The sequence below is a fragment of the Balaenoptera borealis genome (assembly GCF_965194805.1).
Source record: "Balaenoptera borealis genome assembly, chromosome: 21".
NCBI lineage: Eukaryota > Metazoa > Chordata > Mammalia > Artiodactyla > Balaenopteridae > Balaenoptera > Balaenoptera borealis.
The window spans coordinates 32,083,301-32,109,204 of NC_138880.1; the positions used below are offsets into that span (position 1 = coordinate 32,083,301).

The 25,904-nt window shown below is 39.3% G+C and overlaps 3 protein-coding genes and 1 long non-coding RNA gene across 12 annotated transcripts in view; 2 read left to right on the forward strand and 2 right to left on the reverse strand.

The window, feature by feature from the left end:
* WDR17 (WD repeat domain 17) overlaps positions 1–860 on the forward strand; it is a 95,268-nt gene extending 94,408 nt beyond the window's left edge. For all 8 annotated transcript variants that reach the window (XM_082374589.1, XM_082374587.1, XM_082374588.1 and 5 more), the window contains one exon: positions 562–860. In XM_082374589.1, coding sequence (XP_082230715.1) covers positions 562–681 — 120 coding nt within the window. In that variant the 3' untranslated portion in view covers positions 682–860. The remainder of the gene's footprint in view (positions 1–561) is intronic.
* Positions 655–9,668, reverse strand: SPATA4 (spermatogenesis associated 4). Of its 2 annotated transcripts, none has more exons than XM_082374613.1 (6): positions 9,360–9,668; positions 8,523–8,652; positions 8,015–8,133; positions 7,689–7,909; positions 5,838–5,954; positions 655–4,634 (listed from the first exon to the last, which is right to left on the reverse strand). In XM_082374613.1, exons 1-6 carry the CDS (start codon positions 9,575–9,577, stop codon positions 4,519–4,521), a joined length of 921 nt encoding a protein of 306 aa, XP_082230739.1. In that variant the 5' UTR covers positions 9,578–9,668; the 3' UTR covers positions 655–4,518. The 2 variants fall into 2 exon arrangements, with proteins under 2 accessions (XP_082230739.1, XP_082230740.1); XM_082374614.1 differs by lacking the exon at positions 9,360–9,668 and adding an exon at positions 8,758–9,297.
* A 1,507-nt stretch (positions 9,669–11,175) lies between these two features.
* LOC309619450 lies at positions 11,176–14,354 on the forward strand. Its single transcript, XR_014238974.1, has 2 exons — positions 11,176–11,725; positions 12,678–14,354. It is a non-coding gene; the product is annotated as an uncharacterized lncRNA (long non-coding RNA).
* Positions 14,355–18,287: 3,933 nt separating this feature from the next.
* The window catches only part of ASB5 (ankyrin repeat and SOCS box containing 5), an 87,439-nt gene continuing 79,822 nt past the window's right edge, over positions 18,288–25,904 (reverse strand). The window contains exons 4-8 of the mRNA XM_082374602.1: positions 24,553–24,660; positions 23,698–23,848; positions 23,390–23,524; positions 21,193–21,384; positions 18,288–20,389 (exon numbers count right to left, since the gene is read on the reverse strand). Coding sequence (XP_082230728.1) covers positions 20,262–20,389; positions 21,193–21,384; positions 23,390–23,524; positions 23,698–23,848; positions 24,553–24,660 — 714 coding nt within the window. The 3' untranslated portion in view covers positions 18,288–20,261. The remainder of the gene's footprint in view (positions 20,390–21,192; positions 21,385–23,389; positions 23,525–23,697; positions 23,849–24,552; positions 24,661–25,904) is intronic.

Here is a 25,904-nt window from a genome sequence, read left to right on the forward strand (position 1 = left end):
TCTTCAGAACTACCCTCGACAAACAAAATAGCTGATATAACTAAATTATAGATATGCTAGTAAATCACAGGGTTGACAGGACTTTAAATTATATATACACATATATAAGCAGTGTATTTTTCATCTTCTGGAGAGCAGGTTGAATTTCTGGCTGAAATAATTTACCCAGCTGTATTGATGTAGGCTGTATGATTAAAAGAGTGAAGTATATTAAAGTCTATTATTAGGCATATATGCCTTTATAAATGTTAACTTTGTAGTAATTAATAGGTTAGCAATACCTATTGCCACTGACAGCGCCATTGTAATTAAAGAATTCAAATGATAAAACTAAATTCTATTTTGAAAGACATCAGGGCATAATGTTAAGATATTTTAAAATGTTTCTCTATTTGGTGGCAATTCAAAGAATCTCATTGTTCCCTTATTTTTAAATTTCCTATCAGTGTTGCTTAAATATCACCAGTGGTTTTTTATTAGCGTGAGTCTGTTTCTGGAAGTTTAAAAACATATTGCAAATTCATAATCTCATCTTCTCTTCCCTTAACTCTCACTGTGCAGGGCCCTGTATTTTTCCTTGAAGATGGGAAATCCACGATCTCCTTGAATGATGCTCTGATGTGGGCAAAGGTGAACCCATTCTCCCCTTTGGGGACTGGAATACGGCTCAACCCATTTTGACAGAAGGTTTTTCTCACACTTAATTGTTTTTTTAAAGACCTTTTTCCGGTTAGTATTACCTTTAGCCTTTGCTGTCCAAGAGCCAAAGGTCTGGAAGAGGAGGTGGGAAGTGGGGACTCACAGTTGATTTTATTCGTTAACTTCAACAAATAAAATATTTATATAATTTCAAGGAAAAACAGGTGTCTCCTTATTTGGGAGGAAGGTAATATTTAAATTATAAAGGACTGACAAATCTAAAAGAGCATATAAACTTTTCACAAAGCACAAAAGGTACCAAATATTCTATTGTTGAAACACTGAAACTTATAAAATAGTGCAACACCTAGAATAGTGCTTGACGTGCAGCAGGCACTTAGAGTATTTGGGTGACTGAATATCTTGAAGAATCGAAATGTAAGGTGTGTACAACTGATCTTCAAGTTAACAAACACTGGTATTGTCCTCTATAAAATGTATAGTAAACCACTAGTTTTAGCTCATATTTAATCGAAGTTTTCAGTTATAAGTTTAATATATATCAATAAATGGGTACGCAAAGTACTTTTGAGTTTTATTTTTTTAAAGAGAAAACATTTCCAAGTTCTGTAGCTGAAACTCAAATGTCTAATTATAAAGGAATAGGCTATAAAAGCATGAAAAAAATTGGAGGTGAAAAACACAGAATGCAGTGAAATCTATGTGAAAATTTGCATTTGATGATAGTTCACTATTTTAAAAGATATTTGGTATTTATGAATATTAATTTTGATTAATGTATTTAATATTCACATAATCTCTAATCAAGTTACATTATAATATAGTTATAATAAACAATTTATTTGATGAAAATTAGTTTCAAATAAATTTCTGTAAGTAAATAGGATATTAGTCAAAATTTGGGATATATTATGTAAATTCAAGTTTTAAAAATATTTATTAAAATAGTACATCTGTCGATATTTTTAAAAAGCCTGAGGCGTGACAACACGTATTTCAATTGTACTAGAATTCTGACTTCGAAATTTATGAAATGAATGCACACTAGGAAGAATAGTACTTTGATTCTCAAGCTGTTTTACAAGATTTATAATACAGATGTTTTGTCTAATTAGGGAGTGAGCTCATATAACTAGAATAATGGTGGTTTTTATTATCTTTAAACTTGTTGCATTTAAAATACTTTAAAATTTTTCTTAAGCTTCTTAAAACAGAAAACAATATATATTATGTACCTGTCTATCACACTGACCTACTTCTAACTCCACAAAAAAAGCATTTTAGCCTTAAATTCCATTTTATAAAGAAAATAGTTAATATTATAGAAGAGAATGTATACAACTCAGAGATGCAATGGGTAATGTAAATCGTATCTGAGAAGTACTTTTTAACCCTTAGTGATACGTGTAATTCAGATTTTTTTTTTTTTTTAGGTGAGGGGTATTATTAATTGTCATATATGTACTGAAATCTCCTCACTTAAAAACTGGCAGTCTAAATCCTACTATCATTCTCTGTTTTGTTTTAAAATAGATTAAAAACCCTAATTTGTGCTTTAAATACTTCAAAGATATTAAGTTATACATATATAAACAATTGTTACATTCTTCTGTATTTTTAATGAATGCAGGAAATAATATTTTAATGTATAAAGTATGAAAAAGATCTTACAACTGTTTATCATATGAAGACCATTGAGGTATAACCCAATATTTGTCTAAAACCGAAATTTGATTGATTCAAATGCAATTCTATTATTCCTTGACTTCAACAATGTTCTACACCTTAATATTATGACTATTAATTCTTCATAAAATGTCATTTGACTATGTTGATCTGTATGTGTCTCAATATGAAAAACAAAAGTTTTAAAAATTTATAAAGTTAAATTTCATTGTTATATTTAGTATGCATGAAAACCCAAAGAACATGAACTTGGGTTTATTTGAAGGTGTCCATATTACTGATAATGTGGACAAATTAGTTTGCAAGTTTAAGTATGCTTTTATGAAAGAAGTCTCATTAGACAATGATTTTAATAAATACTGCAGTTAAAGCCAGATATGACACAGTTAACTGCTAAGATGAACATGAGTCTTGTCCCTAGAACCACCATAGAGAGGACACCATCTCTCGCTAAATTCTGGGTTAAAGTCATCAGAGGTATGAAGGGCTGTGCTGTCCATCTGGGTTATTACCCTGCTTAGAAACCTAGAAAAATCATGTGATTGGACTGTTCACGAGGATGATTCTCCACTTGTAAGAAACACTGACTACAATAAACCCCAGAATTAGTATAAAAGAGAGAAAAAAGAGGCTTACTAATTAATACAAATAGCATATCACAGAGGCTTCCATTCCCGTGATAAGCATTCTGCCAACTGATTGAAAGGTTCTGTCCCTATAGGGGCTGCTGTAGCTCCTAGAATAGTTCACTGCTTCCTTCTGTCAAAGATCTTTGTGAAGAAAATGACCTTCCTTAGATTTGCCTGAAGTGTTGGCTTCTGTTGACACAACTCATCTTAAGAAGCTCTTGACGTTACCTACTTTCACCATATCCCCGCTTCCTTCATTTCCTTAGTCACAATGAAATGAAGCTTCCAGACTCTCCTGTATTTTCAAAACTCTCCGTAGGTCCCACAGGGGTCTTGGGAACTTAACCAAGGTCAGGCCATGAGTGATTAGCTTTTTCAGGAGATTGAACACAGAGTCAAGAGAATAAAGAAACTTATTATTTGACTGTTTATCCAAATCTAATCCTTTTCTCTGGACGTTTCTCTAGCTGAGCTTCAGAAGACTTGTTTCTAAAATCCTTTCCTAAGGAACTATATTTTATGGTTTAAAAATTATTCTCATAATTTTCTAAACCTTTCCCAAGAAGTCATCGATTTCATCAGGGCTCTCGTTAATTTCTTTGACTAAATATTACCTATCCAGAAAGGTAAGATTAAACAAGGAAGTCTCTGGAGGTAGAAATTCTAATTAAACTCTCTAAGCCTTCAAAAATGCAGAAAAACTAGTAGAGTTTTGTTGGAAATTGACAAGCATTTCATGGAATTCAGCATTAGTAATACTCATCTTGGAAGTCAAATGACACTATTAATGAGATAGCATAAAAACATGAAAAATTCCACTTGAAGAAAATTTTCCAAATATGAATTTTAAATTACCAAGAATATATGAAATATCATCAGTCTTTCAGGATATCACTGCTTTTGTTTCCCTTCAGTAAAAATGTGGGGCATGGCAGCAAGCAGGAGGCATTTTTTTTAATCAAACTAAATTGTTTGCTAAACACCAGAATGAAATTCCAAGTAAAACATGATTTTCCTTCCCCACAACTCAGTATCAACAGGAAAGATGACTATTTTTTTTTTAATGGCTTAAGTAAAGTTATTTATGGAAGTGGGCAAGATTGTCTACGGGCCTATGTATAATAGCAATAATCATTCAGAATAAATTTTGTTGATGAACATGACGTGTAAATAAATAATATCAGGCATATTAGTAGCATGGCTCTTTTCTTTCTAGTGAGGAAAACATATTACAAAGTAGATTCGCCATTCCTACAAAATTTATGAGAAAGAATTCTTACTCGTCATGGTGAATTATGTTTAACTGTACCTTTAAAATTATTTTTGTTCATTCTATACTAATTAAACTGATTTTGTATTTTCAACACTACTAGGTGCAGGTGTTGAATAAATGGTTGTTGAATTGAATTAAAAAATACGTTCTTCAGCCCAACTATAGATAAGACACCCCTTTAATTTACTTATTATTGAAATATATCCAAGACTAGGTGATTGTATCCCTTTAGAGTGGCAAGAGGTGGTGGCATCGCTTCTTCAAAGCCCATTAGACAGGTGCTCTTCTGGGTTCCTTTTCCATGTTTCTGATAGGTTTCACAGAGTCAAAAGAATGTTTTCCAGCTTGCTTCACGTGAATTTCTTTAAGTGGATTGCCACCATTACCTGTATTTGGTGTAATATTTAAATAAACAAAATTAAAATCCATTTGTGGTTATTAAATATGTATACGACCATCTGTGTTTCTAACATACCAGACATATGCAGAACGATTGGCAACAGGCTGAGCACAAGTTAGTCTAAGTGCCTGGTAAACAGAATATTTAAAGCATGCATTATAGTAGTCGGAAATACAGAACCTGAATGCCACCATCTCCAAAAGTCATCGGCGGGGCCTAAAAATACCCAGGGCTTATTTTGGTGCATCTGATACTGAATATGACTCAACTATTTTTGGATGTTGCTTCAGAAAGCAGGTGAGGCAACAGTGCCGTGATTTTAATAGTGCTTAGATTTGGCAAATATACAGAATTCATAATTCGGTTTCTAGAATTCTGCGCTGAGGCGTCCAAGCCGGCCACTCAGACTCTTTAGGTGACTCAGTTCTAATATGAGGGGCCAATGACAACTAAGAAATCTACATTCCCTTGACGCATTATTTTGCTAGATGCTAGATTTAGGTAAACAAAGAGAGGAACTTAGGTGTTAAAAAAAAAAAAGGTAACAACCTTTCTTACAATTAATTTTTGCCACTCTATTTGATAATTAGAAGCTTTTCAGATGAACAGCCTGTGATTTCAGTACCATTATGTGCAATTTTGGTATATGTTGTCAACCATTTAAACATATAAAAACCATTCTTAACTTGCAGGCTATACCAAAAAGTCAGGCAGAGGCTGCCTTTGGCCCATGTTTGGCTACAGTTTGCTATGGTGTTGAGTGCTTTCTGAATTAACAGGATTTAAACTCGTGGCTTCTTGTAAAACAAGTGATGGGGAAGTCTAGGTGTGCAGGTTGTCCGTATCTGCCTTAGGACTGATTCATCATCCAGCTGCTAGAGGATTGAGTTTTGAGCTCTGCCAACGAGCTTTCCCTGTTTCAGACGCACTTTTTCAAGCTGAAATGGGAATTGAAATGGCTCCTATAGTAGCAGGCGGGGAAACGCGGGCCTGGGATGTTCCCCTGTTGTGACTGGTTCTTAGCGGACAGCGTGCTCCCGCCACCTATCCAAAGGCACACACATCAACCTACTGCACCGTTCTAGACTGAATGCCTAGACCACATTTTAACTATTTTGAAATTTTAAACAAACAAAATAAAACAAAAACATCATTTTTAACAAGTGAAAAAACTTTTTAAAAAACTTACAACACACAGGAGCAACTCTTTCCTTCGAAATGACTGAATTACATTTGCACCCAGAGGCTTGGGCAGGACCATGACTGAAAGTCGATTCTCCCACTGTTGGTTTGACCTCAAACCATTCTATAAAATGTAAACAAAAATTCTTTCTTTAAAATTCACTATGGCCATGGTCAAAATATGACACCACAGTTTTAAATTAAGCAAATTATTTAGACATCTGTTGTATCATATTCCTGAGAGCAGTGTGGTTACATAGGTTAATAACCCTCTCCATCATGGTTCACATCTCTGATGCACAAAATAGTTGCTTTAAAAAAGTTACTTTAAAGACAGTATCCCTATGTTCCTATTAGTCTTTTGTTAAGCTTTTTTTTAAAAAATTCAGCCAATTTATTTTTTATTTTATTTTTAAAAAACTTTTTGGCCACACAGCATGTGGGATCTTAGTTCCCTCACCAGGGATTGAACCCACGTCCCCTGCACTGGAAGCACGGAGTCTTAACCACTGAAAGTCCCAATAAGCTTTCATTCAATAGTAATATATGTACAGAAAAATGAACAAATCGTATGTTTACAGTTTGATGAATTTTTGGAGTGAATACATACCTGGGATGCCATCACCCAGATCCAGAAATAGTATAGTGCTAGCACCCCAAAATCCCTTCCTGTCTCTCCCATACAGTACCCTAAAACTAAAACTCTGCCTTGACTTCTATCATCATAGGTTAGCTTTACATGTTTTTATATTTCATATAAATGAAACCATACGGTATCTATTTCATTTTGCAAACATTTTTATACTATAAAAATAGTGACAAAATTATTTTCCATGCTTCCCGTATTTCTTATTAACTAATTCTATCAACTGCAGCACTTGGGCATCAGTTTCACTGTGCTTCTAAAGATCACCTACTCAGCAGCTCACCCTCACTGAGGCTGGAAGACGTGTCCAAGGTCATTTCTACTCATCAGCCATGCCCTGTTTATGCTTAAACACCACCCTGGTCAGTAACATTCCCAGAACTGTGATTATCACAATTAATTACTTTGGCTGCTTAAAATCAGCAGTCTCAAAAATCAACACTGGTGATAACAGAATTCTGTTCAAGAATCGAAAGTGTTGAGGTATCCATGGCTAAAGAGGAAATGTGTTCCAAAGAAGACAGCAGAGATACAGGTTAGCTTTGCACTAAGATGGACATTTAAACTGATGACTAAATGGAATGGTTGTGTTTCGTTCCAGGAATTCCGACAAAAGGACCCAGGGAATGGAAGTAATAGATAGATTAAATGTAAGCAAATATTCGGTATAAAAAATAATGATACCTGATTTTGCGGTGTTAAAAAAATAACTTGACAAAACGAAAATACTGAACAACAAAAGAACTGAAGTGGGGAGGGGGCTGGTAGGGAGTGGCCAGTTGTACTAGTGTTGTAAGGTCCTTACAGTTTGAGGAAGAGAATAAAGATACTACTCTTAGACTAAGATAAATATGCATGTTAAAATTTCTAGGGTAGCACTAAAGAGAGTGCTACCCTAGAAATTTTATAATTTTCCAAATTCGTAGGGAGGAAAAAAGTCTTTGGATATAAGTTCAGTCCAAAAGAAGAAGAAAAATAGGTAAGACAAAAACAAGAAACAGAGAACAAATTAAAAGCACAAAATAATATGATAGATATGAATACATATATGGTAATAGGTATGACTGAATTAATGACAATAAAAGTCGCAGTAGATGAAATTACAACAGTCTATGAATCAGGGCGCAGTGGCAGGCTTTTCTTTCATCTGTGCTCAAGAAGAGCCTTGTTAAGCTTGGAAGAACCCAGTTGACCATTTCCAAGAAAACTTACTTGGATTCAGTTTTCTGCTCAATTTTCTTTGCAACATTTGTAAAAGGAAGAGGAACTCTACTTTACGTTCATTGTTGAGCTTGTTCGGATTGCCTATTAATTCTGATAACCTAATGTTATCTTTAATAGATTTTGAAGCTGTCGATCTGGAGACCAGGGGCAACTGCATCTGGTAACTGTAGTCTGTGAAATTCACAAGGTCATCCTGGATACTTTTAATTCTGGAAATAAAAAAATAAATATTGTTGACAAGCCCCATTTTAGTAATAAGATTTATATTATCAAAAGTTTCATATCATATTACTAGAAAATTCCAAATAACTCACTCTCGATGTGTTAACAAGGTGTACACCTCCTGTATCAGTATTTCAGGTACTCCGGCTTTACAATGAATTGTTCCGTGGATTAGTTCTTTAGGTAATCTAAGTTTTTTTCTTGCCAGGAACTGTAATAGTAGAAAGAGAATACTTTCACCATAAGAAGTTCTATAAAAATCTCCAATTACTGTGAATTCACTTTAATCCCGCTTTAATCCTCAACTAATACTTTGAGGTTTAACATGTTAATTATTAAAAGTTATTATTACTCAGCAAGAAAATCAACCATCATATCCCACTCCAATTTGAAATGAGTATGCTCAGTTTCACAGGTGACTCATGACATAAACTTTAATAACCTTCTTTTCAATACAAAGAAACAAGCTGCCTACCCAGCTGCATTGCGTCCTAAACCACGGCCACACACGCATATACAGAGAAATCCGCGACCTCAAGAATACACCTCTTCAAACATAAACTTTTCAACAGTTAAAAGTGTCATTGATTGCTAATTTACCTTTTCCAACTGTGTCCAGTTATCCAACTTGACTTTTAAAGAAGTCCCATTTTTAAAGGATGACAATTTAAGGTCCTGGAGGTAGTGTACAGTGAATATTTCTGCTATCAGGAAGCCATTTGAAAAATCCCTGATCCATAACAATAAGGAAATGAAATAAAACGCAGTTACTTACACAGTTTGTGATTACGGTTCATTAACACCAATTTAATATCCTATACTGACAGCAACTTACAGAATTTTGTTGGACCATTGCTCCAAGGAGGACCTGCTATGGAATAGCCTTTGGGTAAGATGACACACACCAAAGGCCATGGTGTTCTTTTTATGAACCCCAAACTATTAATTTGTATCGAACCTGCATTTTAACAAGATGCCCATGTGATACCTACGCACACTGAAAATTTCAGGCGTGTCTTTCTCGAGGAATACCGAAATTAGTAAACCAGACTCCTTGCCTGCAACAAAGTCATTATTTTTATGGAATTTAGTTTGCACTCCCAGAGCAAATATTAACGGCCACTAGTATTAATGTCCAGTGTCTCTGAAGAAAGAGCCTGGACTCTTACTTTTTTTGTAGTCACCAAAGCAGTCTGTAGTAGCTTAAGTCTATGTAATGATTGATTGATTGATCGATTGAGTGAAATGCTCCATCCTATTTTTTTAGGTCAGCTCCCTAAGAAAGCAAGGAGTGTGTGTGTGTGTGTGTGTGTGTGTGTGTGTGTGTGGTGAGTGGGCGGGGGCAATCCCTGGAGAAAGCCCCTGCGCGGGCCCCGGGGCTGCTCTGCTCCGACCGAGGCTCCCGCCAGGCGGCGGGGGCCGGCCCTGCTCCAGCACCTGCTGATGTTTCTGGGGAAGAAGCTGAGATCCAGGCCCTGGAGCCAGCGCAGAACCGACGGAGACACGCGGGAGCTCTTCGGCGGATGCGGATAGACCAGACACTTCTTAGGCCTCCCTCGCATGGGAGCGGCTGGACGTGGCGCAAGTGACGGTGACTTGGGTACGGTTGCCGCCGGCAGCGTCAAAAGCTCTCCTCCCAGACCCGCGGCAGCCATGGCGCTTTCTGGGTTTCTATGGCAGCACCGGGGGCGGGGCCTCCGTGGGGCGGGGCCTCCGTGGGGCGGGGCCTCCGTGGGGCGGGGCCTCGGCGCGGGCGCCCTGGGCCTCGCGGGTCCTCCAGTTTGGGGTCCTGCGGTTCCGGGTTGGCGGACGCGCTTCCCTGGCCTCACTGAGGTCTCGGTTCCGGGAGCTTAAGCCTTGGGCGGAGCTTTCAATCTCCGTTTTAATTGGCGTGAAGAATAACCGATTTAGAGCCCTCCCTTAGAAACTAACATTTTGAATATCGTGGTTTCTGCCCCGTCGAAGGCCTAGTTTCAGTCAAGCATCTGGAGGAGGTTGTGAGGACCTTTCAGAGGACAAAGGCAGTTTTTGTTTGGAAATTGGAAACGATAGGGTTTTGTTCCAAAATGCCAATGAAAAAAAATCTTCAGAATTAAAATGAATAGATGCTTAATGGCTACAAAATTTAACGTACCTATTTCCTTAATGATTACACTGTGTTCATAAAAATTACATATTTGAAAGCGATTTGTAAATTCGATTTTCACACTTCACAAAGATGCCCCAGTAGGCATGATTCATTCATTCATTCAAAAAATATTTATTGAGTCCCTACTAGGCCCTGAGCTAGTCACTTGGGATTTATCAGTGAACAGTACAGAGGGGGAAAAAAAGGATTGCAGAGCAGGGACAGACAATTATAAATTAAATATTTACACAGAGTTGTTAGCATCCTTTAAAAAGTCTTTCAGTAAAAAAAAAATGTGGTTTGTAATACACATTATTGCGCAAGATAAAATATGGGATAGATCTTGAGAGTGGAGCTATATAATATTTTGTTGAATGTGTATTCATAGACATGTTTATTAATCAAGTAAACCAACGTGAGTCTGTATGTGGTGAAAAAGAAAAACAAAAACGGAGCTATACAAGTGTTTTTTCTTTGCTCAATGTGTTTTTCACGGATGATTCATTCACTTGGTGAACTTTTTTTTGAGGAATTATTATTTGCTGCTTTGCTATGCACTAGGTCTTCACTATTCAATATGGTAGCCACTAGCCCCACGTGGCTGTTCCGATTTAAATTTAAATAAATTTCAATAAAATAAAGTGAGTAACACTCGCTACATTTCAACTGCTCAGTAGCCACGTGGGGCTTGTGGCCACCACGTTGTACAACACAGATACCGCAGTATCACTGCAGGAAGATCTATTGGGCAGCTGTGCACTAGATTATTTATAGAAGGTACAGAGATATAAATACCTGAAAAAAGATCATGCACCCTGAAAAACTCTGCCATGGTAAAAATATATTAGTATCAGGGAGGAAGCAAATAATTTGGCCTGAGGGAGTGTAGGAGTCCTCTCAGAGGAGGTGACCTTTGATGTGAATCTTATAAGGCAGTATTTTGAACTGGTTAAGACAGAGGCTTTGGAGCACCAGGTCTATTTTTTATTAGTTATGTGACTTTGGGCAAGTTATTTAACCACTTTTACTGGTAAAAGATGGAAATAAATAGGATATACCTCACAGGGTTGTGTTGAAGGATTAAATTAACAAGTTAAATGAGTGAAGAGCCTGGAACAGTGTACACACATAGGGCTCAGTAAGTTTAAATGATATTTCTATGACGATCGTGGAAATCTGTGGAATGAAGAGGGGAGGGGACAGTTTCACACAGAGTGACTAGTGTGAGCAGAGGCAGACATGATCTATGATATGAGAGTTTTTTATGAGTTTTAAGGAATAACAAATAACCCATTAAGGTCAGAGAAAGTGTTTAGGCTTTGGCATGTGGGCTACCCCAAGATTTCGGTGGTGATGGCTAGAGAGGTAAGTTAAGGCTATAGATTGGGGCTTGACTGAGAACAGTCTTGCTAAGGAGTTAGAATTTTTTCCTGTAGCAAATGTGCCAATTGTGAAGCAAATAGGTCTCTGTTTCAAATACACCCTTCTTGGTTCTGCCCCATGGAGTTGGAACTCGGCACTGTGGTTTCTCCTTTGCTGAGTTGTATTAAATCCTGCCACTAGGGGGAACTAGAGAGCGACCAGGAGGCCAGAGGAAAGGAGAAGGGCTGTTTGGATGAAGGTCACCATGGCAACAAAGCTCCACCGGGCAGGGGCAGTTGGTGCCAGCGTCCAGGTTGGGTTTTTTTGGTTTGTTTGTTTGTTTGTTTGTTTTGCATTCCCGGAGCAGGTTTCCTCGTACTCCCTCAGAGGTTTCAGCGACCACTGAGAAGCGCTCAGAACTCCAAGCCCCAGATTTTACTCTAGGACCGCTCCTCTGAGCTCCTCAAGCATTAGCACCTGCTGTATACGCCGCCCCTTCAAAGGCCAGTCTGTGGGGCTTTCCCTTCAAGTTCTAGACTCTCAGAACCCCTGTTCCTTGCCTTTGCTCTCCAGCACTAGGGGTCTATCTCTGTTCGTTTGAAGGTCTCATTTTAGTTCCGTTTGACCGTTTCCTTATATTAAATTCTTGTTGAGTTCGTGGAGTTACTTTGTTTTCCTGCTGAATCATACATTGCTTCATACTCGGAGTAGCTTATCTACATGTTACCAGGGCAGCTAAAGAACGTGCTACTCCCGTTCTCTGGATCCACGGTATCACGAGTAGAGTGGACCAGCCGGATATTCTGTGGGATGATACGGCACTCAAAAGCCTCTGCTGATCTTGTGGCAGAGAGCCAGAAAATTGATCTGACCTGCGGCAGGATGATGAACGCGCACTACTTGTCCTGCTCAAAAAAAGCAAGCGGCTTTTTGTGGTTCTTGCAGGCTGTTAGAGAGGAGAAAGAGTTCTTTGCAGACCAATAGCAGCATAACAGTTGCTAGGGACTGTGGCGATTTATTCCAGTAAAGATACTGAAACAGAGCAGGACCCTGTGGGCCTTGTCCCCTATGTCCTCTGCCTGTGGAAAAACTTTATCCAAAGAATAAGTTTAATCAGAGAAGTGAGAAAATGCAGAAACAAAGGCAAACAGTCAAAGGAGACCAAATAATACTAGTTTAGTCATTAAGCATAATGAAGGACCTTTAGTTCCTTCCCAAGGGCTATAGATCATATTCTGAGCCGTGTCCTGTGAGCTGTCTTACAGATACCGAAACCCACACCAGGTGGGGAAGTTAACCACGTGATGACCAGGCTGTAGTCATGACATAAGCTGCCGCAATTCCGAGAACTGGCCTCAAGAAATGGAAACAAACCGACCCTGGAACTGAAGATTAACTGTACTTAAAACAATCAAGATGACCGATTTCAAGATGACCGTCAGAGCTGCCTGTGCTGTTTCTGCAGGTGGCCCCCTCTCTCTGCCCATAAAAGCTCTTGCCCACTGGTTGCCACTGGGGTGAGCAGGCCTTTGGACACGAGTCCGCCCTCCCCTCCCCACCCCGGTTACCGGCATCCAAAATAAAGCAAACTTTCCTTTCCACCAGCCTGGCCTCTTAACTGGCTTTGGAGCAGCGAGCAGCCGGACCCCGCTTTCAGTTACAATACCTCAAATGGAAAAGCAGCTATAACTGAAGTTACCTCCTGATGAAGTTCACTAATCCACAGTCATCCTCTAAGACCCAGCCAACCTTTGTGCAAGCCAAACAGCCCTTGCAGTCAGTAACTGTTGTTGACCTATGTCAACAGAAGAAAATTCAGAAGAGCTTTACTTGATATGAGTATTTTGTTGATTGAGAAGCAAATGTCAGACAGGGAGACTTCCAACAGAAAGTGCCTGGAAGCTGGCTTTCAGCAATTACAGCACAGTTTATAAAGTGTAGATGTGTGAGTACATTCAGTCCTCTGGACCCGTGGGTTCCACATCTGTGGATTTAGCCTATCTCAGATAGAAAATATTAGAAAAGATAATTCCAGCAAGTTCCAAAAGGCAAAACTTGAATTTACCTCCTGCCAGCACCTGTTTACGTAGCATTTACGTGGTATTAGGAATTATAAGTAATCTAGAGATGAGTTAAAGCATACAGTAAGGTGTCCATAGGTTATAAGCAAATACCACGCCATTTTTTATAAGGAACTCGAGCATCCCAGGATTTTGGCATCCTCAGGCATTCCAGGGAGACTGGAACCAGATCCGCCACAGATACTAAGGGGCGACTGTGCACTCTTTTCTATTGTGATGGGTTACTGGACACTTACACTCCTTTTCAGTGTATAAGCTCACTCACCGGTAGCGAACTAGCTAGGAAGCTGTAAGGTCACACCGACAGGGAGAAAGCTTAAAGTTTATTTAAGGTCAGCATCAGCGTTTGGGCAAGTCTGGAGAGTTCAAGTTTTAGTTAAGTGGCGAAGGGTACTGGGTCTAGGGGCATTTTCAAACTGTGGCCTCGGTCCTGATTTCTCAACACCACACCTCTCTTCCGCGTTGGAGTTGGGGGTGTGCAGACGGTGAGCGCCTACTGTGTTCTGCTCAACCAGGGACATCCGTGCGGCTCCGGACGTGACCTGCCCCCGCCTGCTTCTGCCCACGGGGAGGTGGGAGGTCTCCCTGCTTCTGGAATCACGCAGAAGGTTCACTCAGTCCCCCTGCTGAGCCATGTCCTTCTACTTAGACTGTGTCCATATTGAGGCGATATTTGAAAAGAGACCTCAAGTTCTCCCTCTACTTCTTTTAATGGGGCAAAGGAATTAGCTGGGAAATCTCCATGTGACTTACCCAAAGAGGGAGAATCCCCTCCAGATGGGTGTTTCTCACTGGTGCATTCAGAGTGTCACAGCAGAATCGGAACAGGTACGTAATTTTCAGGGCACAGTGCAAAATAAAAATGGGCCCATTGTTCAAAAATTAAGCATTTCGAGACCACCATTAAAGCAAGCATGGGGCCCTCTGAGTGTAGGGCTCTGAGCAGAGCTCAACTCAGTGTTACTAAAACTAGCATATATGGCTGTGGTGACCATGTAACTTTCCTCTGCATACACAAATCAAGAAGAAAGCTCGTGAGGTTCCTTTTAATACCTTCCATTTTTTTTTCCTAAGGAGAACAGAACAAAGTCCAAAATTACTCTCTTCCATTCCCGCAGACTGAGACCATTTGGCTGAGAATTAAATTGAGTCCTTCCTTTCAAAGAGTCATTTTGTACCTCAGGCCTTATGCCTTCAGGTACATAATAGATACGGAGCTTCCTAATAATTTGAAACATAACAATGTAAAATGCTGACTTTGCTTTGGGAGGGATGCCTCAAAAATGTGAGATAGTTAGGAAAATACTTCTTTTTCCCCCTTATGTGTTTGAATTGTCCTGTCCCTGAGAATTAACATTTGTCCTTGGGAAGTGTAGAAGTGTGTGTGTGCGTTTAACTTACCCTCTGGGCAGTGGAGAGAACTTAGAAGGACAGCTGCCCCTCACACTGACGGGGTGCCCCCACACCAGGGCAGTTTTGAATGCGAAGTCCTGCCAGACTCCAGGGCAGGACTGCTGGCTTCAGAGGCCTGCGGGCTCTGCAGCGGCCTGAGGCCACCCACTTAGAAGGCTCTGTCCTTGGGTCCTTGGCCTATAGAGCTGTCCCTGTTCTGCTGTGACGTTGACGCTGCAAATCCAAACAGTCAGCACCCCACACCCTCCTCACACGTGTCTGCAGGCGTTTGTCCGCGAGAGGAATTACATCTGCTCAGTGAGGTCCCTGAGGGATTACTCTACGTCACTGGTTCTCAGAGGGACACTTGGTGACGTCTGGACGCATTTGGGGCCCACGCAGGCAGGGGTTGAGTGGGTCGAGGCCAGAGATGCTGGGAAGCCTCCTACGAGGCATGAGACGGCCCTTCAAGACAAGGATTACCTGATCCCAAACGTCCCTGCGGTAGAGGCTGTCAGACCCTGTTCTGGCTGATTGCAAACCTGCCAAACTGTAGTGCGGAGGCAGAGGCATAGATGCTCAGGCAAGTCCGCTGCTGTGGGTGTAGAGAGTGAGGGCTCTTGAAAGCCTGTGAAGATAACACAATGAGTGAAAGGGAACAGCCTTCCGGGCCTGAGGACAGAGGCTGGGGGCGAGCGGCGTTGAACTTGGCTCTGTACACACGTGTGCCCAGAGAGATGGAAGAGGAGGACGGCATATGTATTCATGAGGGTGGGAACTGCGAGAAGCGACAGAAGTTAGGTCGTGCACGTGTTTTTGCAGATTTGCTACGCGCTGTTCTAAATGCTGCTGCAGCAAGAGAAAGTAGACAGTAAGATGTGTCAGCTCCGCGGCTGGTGTGTGGGCCTAGGGCATAGGAGTGAGCTACTGCGTTGATCTATAAAGGGATCCAAAACACCCTTCCTCCTGAAGTCTCAAGCGATTCTGAAATCAGACAAAAGACTGAGGCAGTTGGGAAAAATCAAGCCCATTACTGACCAAGTTGTTATGGGAGAACGTGGCTTCTGTCTGTGGTCAGGGGCTTCCTAATACTGAGCCCCGGGGGCTAGAATGAAGCGTCCGCTCAGTCCCGGGCAGTGTGGGGCCTGGGCAGGGCACATCCAGGGCCGAGGCCCGTCCCCATGCTCGGTGTGGGTCAGTCACTGCCCTCTGGGAAAGGGGACCAGCGGCGACCCAGCCCCTCCTCCTTGTAACGACAAGGGTGGGAGGAGGGAACAAGAGGGCCAGCTGTAGAAAGACTGAGTCCTGGCCCCAGACGCAATTGCTGAGGTGCCAGCCTTCACTCTCAATACCCCTGGGTCCCCCGAAGTTCAGGGCCTGCGAGATGACGTCAGGTCCAAAATGCTAGCTTGTCCATTTTGAGGAAGGGGCAAGCTAAGGATCCTGCCTTGGGCACAAGCATAATACACGGAGAGATGGCGTCATGGTTCCTTCCGTGTCCACGACACGCTTCTACCCTGCAAAAAAAAAAACCCACAAAACCCCAAACTTTTCTTTTGTGAAAGTCTGGTGTAGGGTGTTAATTCCATCTTGTCTATGGTAAGGGAAGATCAGACACAGGCTTTTCTCCACATCTTTATCCCTTTGTTGATGTTGTTGTTTTCTTTTTCACATCTTTATTGGAGTAGAGTTGCTTTACAATGGTGTGTTAGTTTCTGCTGTATCACAAAGTGAATCAGCTATACGTATACATACATCCCCCTATCCCTTTGGTCTAATGCAGGAGGCTGGCACCAGGATAAAGGAGGTTCGAGGGCCTATCCTGCACTCCAGCCCAGCTGTTCCTGCAGGGAAGTAACCCTGTTCTTCCTTCCTCACGTTTCATAAGTTCTCTGCCTACACTCCTCACGTGGGAGGGTTTTGCAGAGCCCTGCGGAAGGGAAACATTCTTCCCGTGACGGGAGCTGTCCTGACAGGGGGCTTCCTGACTCACCACTTCTCCTCCGCTGCATCCAGCGGGTCCTATGCCCCCCAGAACCCCAGCCTTGCCTTCCTTGAGCCTTTGGGAGCCTTCATTGTCTGGCGGATGATTCACCAGCATGATCTGTTCGTGTTTGGGCTCAGAAACACTAAAATCTCCCATTTCTAGCAACCGGACCTAATCAGTTGTGCTTGTATGACACAGAGTGAATGTTTCCATTTAGCACAGCAATTCCAGGAGATGTTTTGGTTTATGTATTTAGGTCGTTTATACTCCCTGGAGTGCACCCCTTTTTGTTGAAATCCCAGAGCAGATGGAAAGGTAGCAAGGCCTGAATTTTCTGAATAAATTTTCCTCCTGAAAAAGACTGAGAATGATTATTAAGGTTTTTAAGAGAGAGGGCAAACCTTAAAATAAACCAATTATAAAGAATAGGAAAGTAGAGAAAGAGTGAAAAAGTGGGAATAACCCAAGGGAGAGGATACTGATTTAAGTCGTTTGTAAACGGAGGACCAGTCATCTGGGTTCAGGGCCATCCACGGAAACACGATGGATACATTTAGACCTTTTCAGAAGAGGCCATCGTTTTACACTGTGTTTCTATTTACTGACTCAGAAACATCGAATATACTCTGTGGTTACAACAATAATAGAAATTAAATACGTTTTCCTACAAAATAAGTGTGTTCAACAGTGCTTTACTCCAGTATTTATTTCAGTACATTTCTTTAATCTCGTATCAAATACAGGCAGTCCTCGACCTAACGATTTTTTGACTTTACCATCGTGTGAAAACGATGTGCATTCGAATTTTGAACTTGGAGGTGCTGTCTGATCTTCTCTTGATGCTGGGTAGCTTTAGCGGCCAGGCGGCCAGCCCCCCGATCACGGAGGGAAACAACTGGTGTATGCTTACAACCATTCTGGACCCAGACAACCACTGTGCTTTTCACTTTCAGTAATCGATAAATTGCATGAGATATTCCATGCAGTGTTGTCAAATAGGCTTTGTATTAGATGCTTTTGCTCAACTGTAGGCTAATATATATGATCTGAGCACGTTTAAAGTGGGCCAGGCTGAGCTCTGATGTTCCATGGGGAAGGTGTATTAAATGCATTTTCAACATACGATATTTTCCACTTATGGTGGGTTGATCAGGAGGTAACCTCATACTAAGTATAGGAAGATCTGTAGTATTTTTTTTTTGTCTTTGTCTTTGTGCAATGTTATCCTTGGACCTTTACAGACATATATATTATAAGATTTGGATTAGAGGACCTTCAAGGTATAATTTTCAATCTGCACTATCCTACTCTCACTGCCCGTGCGTGATACAGTGATTTGAAAACCAGTGGTAAACAAAACTAGGGCAATTGAATCATATTCTCCCATTGCCTTCCATTATAAAATCAAATACTAATTAGAAGAGAAAAAAAAGTGCTTTATTCCAGGGATAAACATCCCACTTTAATACATTAACAAATATATGATATATTTAAATTAGAACACATCTTTGATAAGACAGTTGTACTCAAGCTAAGATACAAGGTACCAGCATGCTAAAATTTTCAAGTGTCAATTTTTATTTTAATATTTGATATTTACTTCTCTTATTGGCACAAGATCAATTAATAGGGATGCCTTGCATGACTCTTATACTCCAAGATGACCTCTAGCTCAGGGAAAATGCTAGTAGAAAACTGTTTCACAAAAGCAGTTTTAATACATAATTATACTTAATAGGGTTACTCTATAATAAAACAACAGTTAAATGCATATTCTTCTGAGGATATTACAAATTTATTAAACTGAGATATTTTGTAAAACAGACTAAGTTAAAAGTCTCTATCCACATAGAAGACATTTTTTAAACAAACATGCTACAGCCTTATTTCTACTCTCGAAAATCTAAAATGATTTTTTAAAAATGCAATCTTAGTAACTTTGGGATTACATACAATAATAGTTTATTTCCCATGGGTCTCTGAAAGTCAGCCAAGAACTAAGTTACTAGGCCCCTGGGTCATCAGAATAGTGGTCAAAATATTTTATCAAAATTTGATAAATTTATAATATAAAACTCATCAAAATATTTTCTTCTACTTTACACAGTGTTATAAGTATCTTGATTATCTTATTTCTAAATCCATAATTAACTCAAATATAGTCTAAATTACGAAGAAGGCACAAAGACTTTTTTTAAATTTTTATTTAATTTTTTAAATTATGTTTTACATCGCACTCAAGTACAGTTAAGCAGAAGAGAATAAACCCCTGCAGGGGACACCGCTACACTAATACCTTCTGGTGTACAGCATTCCCTTGTAGTACAGTCTACGGAGAACCCTTGCTTTGTGTAAGAAGGGTTAGGAACACCACAATGAAGGTCCACAGATAGCGTACATTTTCTAAGTTTTCTACATTTGCTAAGTGATACCCCCTTGTCCCTTTCTTTGAAAACCCCACAATTTAAGGCATTTTTCTTCTTCCATTTTCTATAGCCTTGGACTGCCCTGATCCCTGCAGCGTGACCCAGGGTCTCTTTATCAACTAGATATGAAGTTCATTTTCCTGGGTCCAGGTATCACCAGCTATCAGCAGTCTCTGAACTGGGGGAAGGCCGGAGTGATACGTGTAAAAGCACACAGAAGGGAAACCTTGAGAGGCCACCCTTGAGAAGGAGAGGGTCTTCAGATAGTCTAAGCAGGTGTGTAATGTTCCAAAGTTCTCAGGGTGAGAGGGCAGTAGTGACCATTTTAGTCCTACCAGTTTCTGAAATAGGTCCATTTAAAGAGGTGAAGTGACCAGTGGGATCTTTGCAGGGAAGGGGCAATTTATCCTTTCTTTACTGAATTAATCATTATAATGACAAGTGTACATCTAACAGGGTGGGTTTCCTGAATGAGAGTCAACTTTATTTCAAAAAGGATATGACTTGCTCTTTTCTAAACCATACTCATATTTTGTATTAATATAAAAAATACAGAGATAATCAATTACAGAGGCCAAAATTTAAAAGCTAACACGTTATTTGAAAAATATAGACCTTTAAAAACATAATATACAAATACTTTTAGTAAGGGTTCACATTTTCTGTTTCATTCTAAAAATGAAATGGTGAATTTCTCATTTTTTTCTAAATCAACAAAGGGCTATATGGGAATAGCTAGTAATATATAGATATTTTAAACATACTATAGTTCAAAAACAGTAAAAATGCATAAAACAATAGTATGTCCTAGTACACGTTAACTAAAATTGCTTATTTCACTTCTTCTCCGGTGTGTTCTCGTATCTCTTTACCCTATCTTTAGCATATTTTAATATGAAATATACACTATGCAGATGAAATAGAAATTTTTGATTGTCAAACATTTAGAATTATTTTACTGCCTTATCGATACTGTAAGAAATTCTGCAATAATGTTGGCAGCTGGAGCTGTGGGATAAGGTGTAATCTTGGTCTTCCAATGTAGTTTCTGATACAGAGTCTGCAAAGTTGGCACAGAGAGCTTGGGGTAGCTGCAAAAGACATGAAAGTATTTGTTCATTAAAATCAAAATGGAGTTTTCTATGTTGTAAGATACATGAAATCAAACCACAAAAAAACTACAATGCTTTGCAGTAAACTAGGGGAGTATGACCATTATCCCAGGAAAATTTATATAAGCACTTGTAATGCTTTTATTTATAAGACTTTATTATAATTGAGGTATAGTCTATGCCCATGCATGTTCCTTAAAACATTATAATCTTCAGGCTTATGAAATTATTATTGCATGTAAACCTTCCAAAAAATTTCTGCTTTTAGAAGGAGATATAAATCAAAAGCCCCAAGAAGTGTTATGCACTAAAAGGGGAATTTTTAAAATTATTTTTTTCTCAAATTAGGTTTACTATTTAAGCCAAAGCAAGTTTTACTACAGTGTCTGGACCAGGCTTTAGAATTTCTGTTTTAGAACAAAAATACTTCATGATTATGTTTCTATAACACGTTACAGATAATGCATGCCCTTATAAAATGGGGCATGTTTCCAAATATTTATTAAAATATTAAACAGAATTACATATTGCTTATTGTCAAAAGAAACAATATATTTAACTCAACCAAACGAACATAGAATTTAGGTAAGATGAGCACAAAGGAAATCAAGATCATCATGATCTCTTCTTTACAGGTGGAACCCAAGTTAAAAAATTATCTCCTTTCAAAAAATATTCCAAATGTTATGCCATTGTTATTTTACATGCCAACAAAAAGTCTTTAAATTTCATCTACTTCAGGCAAACAAAACTTTTTTAATGCCCACATGGATTCTTCTTACCTTCATGCTGAAGCAGTAATCTTTCCACCAAACTGCTAGAGGTCGCTACGTCGACAGGTCTCAGAAGCTCTGTGTTTTTGGCATTGACGTCCGCTCCAAATTCTAGCAGTAAGTTTACAATTTCTGTACAGGACTGTTGAGCAGCAGCGTGTAAAGGGGTATCCCAATATTTGCCTTTTTGTACGTCAGCGCCTACGTGGAAATGAGGAATGATGGTAGATACAAACAGAATTCGTTAGATGAGTCACTTAACCTCACCAAGGCGAGGCAGGTGTGTCAGCCACGAAGAGGACCTCAACTCTTTCTGCAAGGAGTTATTTCTTTATGTATAATATACATAAACATGCATATGTCATCTTAAAACGTGACACAGCTGGTTGGAGAATGCACACTTTTGTTAGGTTCTCTAACATTTTTCTCTGTGCTTGAAAGATCTCATAATAAAAGCAAATTTTTAAAAAATTTTAAACAGTTCCCAAAGGAGTCATATGAATTAGTATTACAAAGAGTGCACAATTAGGTTGACTCATATCCCTTTTCATCATAATGGATAGTTTTTAGGCTTATTCAAGAGTTTATTGCTCTTATTCTTTTCATTTATTTTAAGGCAATAGAGCACTTTGGTTTCTTGGAAAATTCATGAATCTAGATATGTGAGCTCTTTGGGTAAAATGTATATAGATTTTCCTCTTACTTCTCACTCATGTAGTTTAATTCAATAAATATATAAAGGCACTGAGCCTCTTAAACAGGAAGGCACACTATATTTCTGCATGCAAAGCAAGTTTTTTAAATGCTTATATTAAAATACCCTTACATGTTAAATTATCTATTACATAGTTATTTTATCTTAGTGCAAGCCGCTGGTACACGGTGGTCATCATGTGCAATGAATACATACTGTTTAATATTTTCAACAATAATAATCCCATTTTCCAGGACATAAATAGTTACAACACCAAGACATGTCTATTAATAACATTAAGCCCTTCTCAGTTCTGTTGTCTGATACCATCAAGTAAAACCAATGATGTTTATAAGAAGCAGTACATTTTAATAGTCCCTTTATGGCCCTCTTGCTACTCTCAAGTTTCAATAAATGTAATTGTTTTCAATATTTTCAAATCAAATATAAAACATTTAGTGGAAAAATTATATTCCATAACAAAATCTCCATAGAGAAAGCATAAACTCTGTTGGTTATATCAATTTTATGGGAGAACAGAGCCTGAGAATAACAATCAATCCACAGTTACTAACAATACTTTTCCAGTTTTTTTTTAACCCAATATAAAATATTTGGAAAAGAATAATATTGCTAGCAAAGTAAAAAGGTGATAAAGAATAAACTTTTCTGGTTATACAAATTTATGGGAGAATATAACCAGAAAATAACAATCTCTGTCAGCCGTTATTAGCAGAACTCACGTTTAAGACTCTTACTAGATGTAAAGGGAAAGAAATAGCAGATGCAGACACTGCTTGAAGAAGTTTATAATTTAGCCAAGATGATGTGAGTAACGCATAAAGGGATTACTAAAAATATATGTCAGTATATATCAGGGGCCAAATGAGAGTCATAGACAATAAAAACCATAGAAATCTGCTTACTAATTTTATGTATATTTTAAGCACCTGCCACATGAGAGGCATTGTGCTAGGGAAAAGAGATGATGCGGAAGAAAGGCATACTTCATATCCTAAAAGGGCTCCCAGTCCTATAGTGGGACAGATCACTGTGGTCTCAAAAGATTAGGACTAGTTTCTCAGGGGCTAAAGCTGAACCTTGAGGAATTGGTTTGTTTCACGTAAGTAAAGAGGGATTAAGTCTTTTCAGGTAGATTACAAAGTCTGGGAAAGTCTTGGAAGAAAAGGTATCTAATCAATTATAACCCCTAACATTTCTTTTGATAGGTTTGTTCACAGAGATATACATACTTGGCACCATTATATTCACCCTTGAGGATTTTAACTTTATGACCTTTTATATGGCTTTTGGAGTTTTGAGTTGAAGTGGAGTTACCATAAATGAGGTTCTTTTTATGGGTTTTATAGTTATATGTGAGAATGCTTAGAATAAGAACATTTTTAGCCATGAGATGTAATTTTTAAAGATGCTTATTTACAGAAATCAATATGGAGCTGAATAATTGCTTGTGTGCACGAACAGAATGGAAGATGTTGTACAGAAAGTTACCAGTGTAAAGAAGCTTCCGGACACAGTGGAACTGCTGAGACATAGAAGCCACATACAGAGGGGTTCCCAGATGAGGAATGTCTTGATCAACATCTATGCCCCAGGATATCAGGATTTCCAGACATTCATGGTGACCTGCCAACACAAAGTACAGGTGAGTTTGCGTTTCCCGAATACCTGTTCCCCACCCCCGGCAAAACGTATACCTCCACCTAGGCTTCTCCCTGCAGTTATTGACTATAAACAGGGCACCGCATGTTGCTGAAGGAGCTTTCCCCCCTTGTCACTTAAGCTGGGGTCACGGGTACCTTTGCTGGCGGCCTCGTGTGTAGGGGAGGGAAGACAGGACTCCAGCTGGGGTTTGGCGCCGTATTCCAGAAGCAGTTCTGTGCAGCTGGGGCTGCCTTGTGAGCACGCATTGAATAACGGGGTCACACCGTCTATGGTGATCGCATTTACCTAAACCAAACCAGAGCTCTGAGAATGAGAGTCACAGAATCATACAGCATCCGCTGTCAGGCATTTAAAAACAGGTATGTGACCTGGGAACAGATAATTGAGAACATGTGGCCAGTGAAGATGACAAAGGCTATCTAGCTCACACATATCCATAAGCAAAGCTTAAAAACTGCAAGGATAAATAGAAATATGATGTGGTAGATAATCCACAGGAGTGAGCGTGCAACTAGGGGAATCATGAAAAAGAAAATACCCGAGAATCAAATACACAAAAACGGATTCAATGATTAGGTACTCTGTAATTAGGAAAAAAAGGTACAAATGTCATAGTGATGACAGTTGTGGTGAAGCCATTTTGCTCGTGGCAGTTGAAATTGGAAATTCCATTTCTGAGAATTTATCTTAAAACAATCATTCAAAAGATGAGCAAACATTATAGGCATAAAGATGTTCATCCGTGGCTATTCAGAATGACGAAAGCAGCAAATAGCCGAAAGGATACTCCGTATCAAGCAGCATGTTACCCATTCTTTTGCAATGACTGGAAATCCTGCTTAGAGTGCAAGGGGGCGATTGGAGAGCTTTATTTTTGTTCTCCTATTTTTGAAAACTACAAAGAAGGAAAGAGAAGCAAAATGAGCCCTTTGCTTGATTCTCTTAGCCGGTTGATGTGGAAACGGTTAACGCTTCTCAGAGGCACTTACGTTAGCTCCAGCTTGCAGAAGTGTCCTGGCACAGGCCACGTGATCTCCAAGGCAGGCCTCGTGTAACGGGGTGACGTGGTCTATGGTTACTGCATTGACGTTATAGCCCTAAATATGACATCAATAATTTTGAAATGGGAGCAAAACGTCAGAAAAAATCCTCTCCATAATTGTCATTAGAGGGCGATATCAAAGATCGGAGAATTTCAGGCAAATCAGGTTTTAGTTTAGCAGGAATGGCCAGTTGAAATGCCCAGACCCGGCCGGTTGTCAGATCCCCAGAACCAAATTGTTGTAACCCTCTTATCTACACCCCATCCTGCCTTGAGTAGTGTGCCCAAAGGATTCTGAATGTTTTCTCTAAGTTCTGCTTTCTTAACTTTTTTTTTTTTTGTCTTTATGAATTGTTTTGGTTGCTATTGTTATTTTGTCCTTTGTTTTGTAGAACTAAAGACTGTTTATAGGCTGGATCACCTGTTTTGATGGGGGGTATAAAATTTCAGGTCAGCCTAGACGGGGGTAAAAATAAATTGTCTTAAGTTGCTCCATGAATTTTTGTCACTAAATAGGTATGACTACGTAGGGGAGAAAAACCTTTTTTCTACTCTTCTAGGTTCTTTTGGCTGGTCTAATAATCAAACTGACATAAGACCGATGAACAGAAGAAAAACAAGTTTAGTTTCATATGTATGGAGGCCCCATAGGTATAGGACCTAAGAAGTTGTCTGACGCAGGCTGTTTATGTAATTTTATAAACAAAGAATCAATTGTTTGTGAAGATTTGACGAGACAAAAGGATTTGGGCTCGGAGTAGCAACTTAAACGTAAGTAAAGTTTGTTTATACAGCTTCCTCCGCCCCAAATTCGCCTTCTCTGGTGATAAGGATACTCACCATCCTCCCAGCATGGGGAGGATACCTTCCCTGGGAGCTTTGTTTCCTGCTTTCACGGGGACAAAGGAGAGGCAGAGTGTCCTTCTTTATACTGGCTGTTTCTCAAATAGCTTTAATTCAAAATAATCAATATGCTACCTGGGCATATTTTGGGGCAGCCTGTTCTGAACCCCATCAACTAGATTGTATGCTAGTGGTTAAGAGGTCTGAATACGGAGTCAGTTAGATGTGGGTTTGAAGCACCATAAGGCAGTAATTATTTTAATTTAGACGACTACTCTAACCGCTAAATTTTAGGGTTATCATGAGGATTCAATGAGATGATACATGCAAAGCAATAATGATTACAATGCCCAGCATATAGGAAATGCTTGATTTTATCTTATTATTCAATGAAAACTAAGTACAACTTAAAATATTTTTATTCCAATTAAACTAATGATATCAGACTAAAATAAT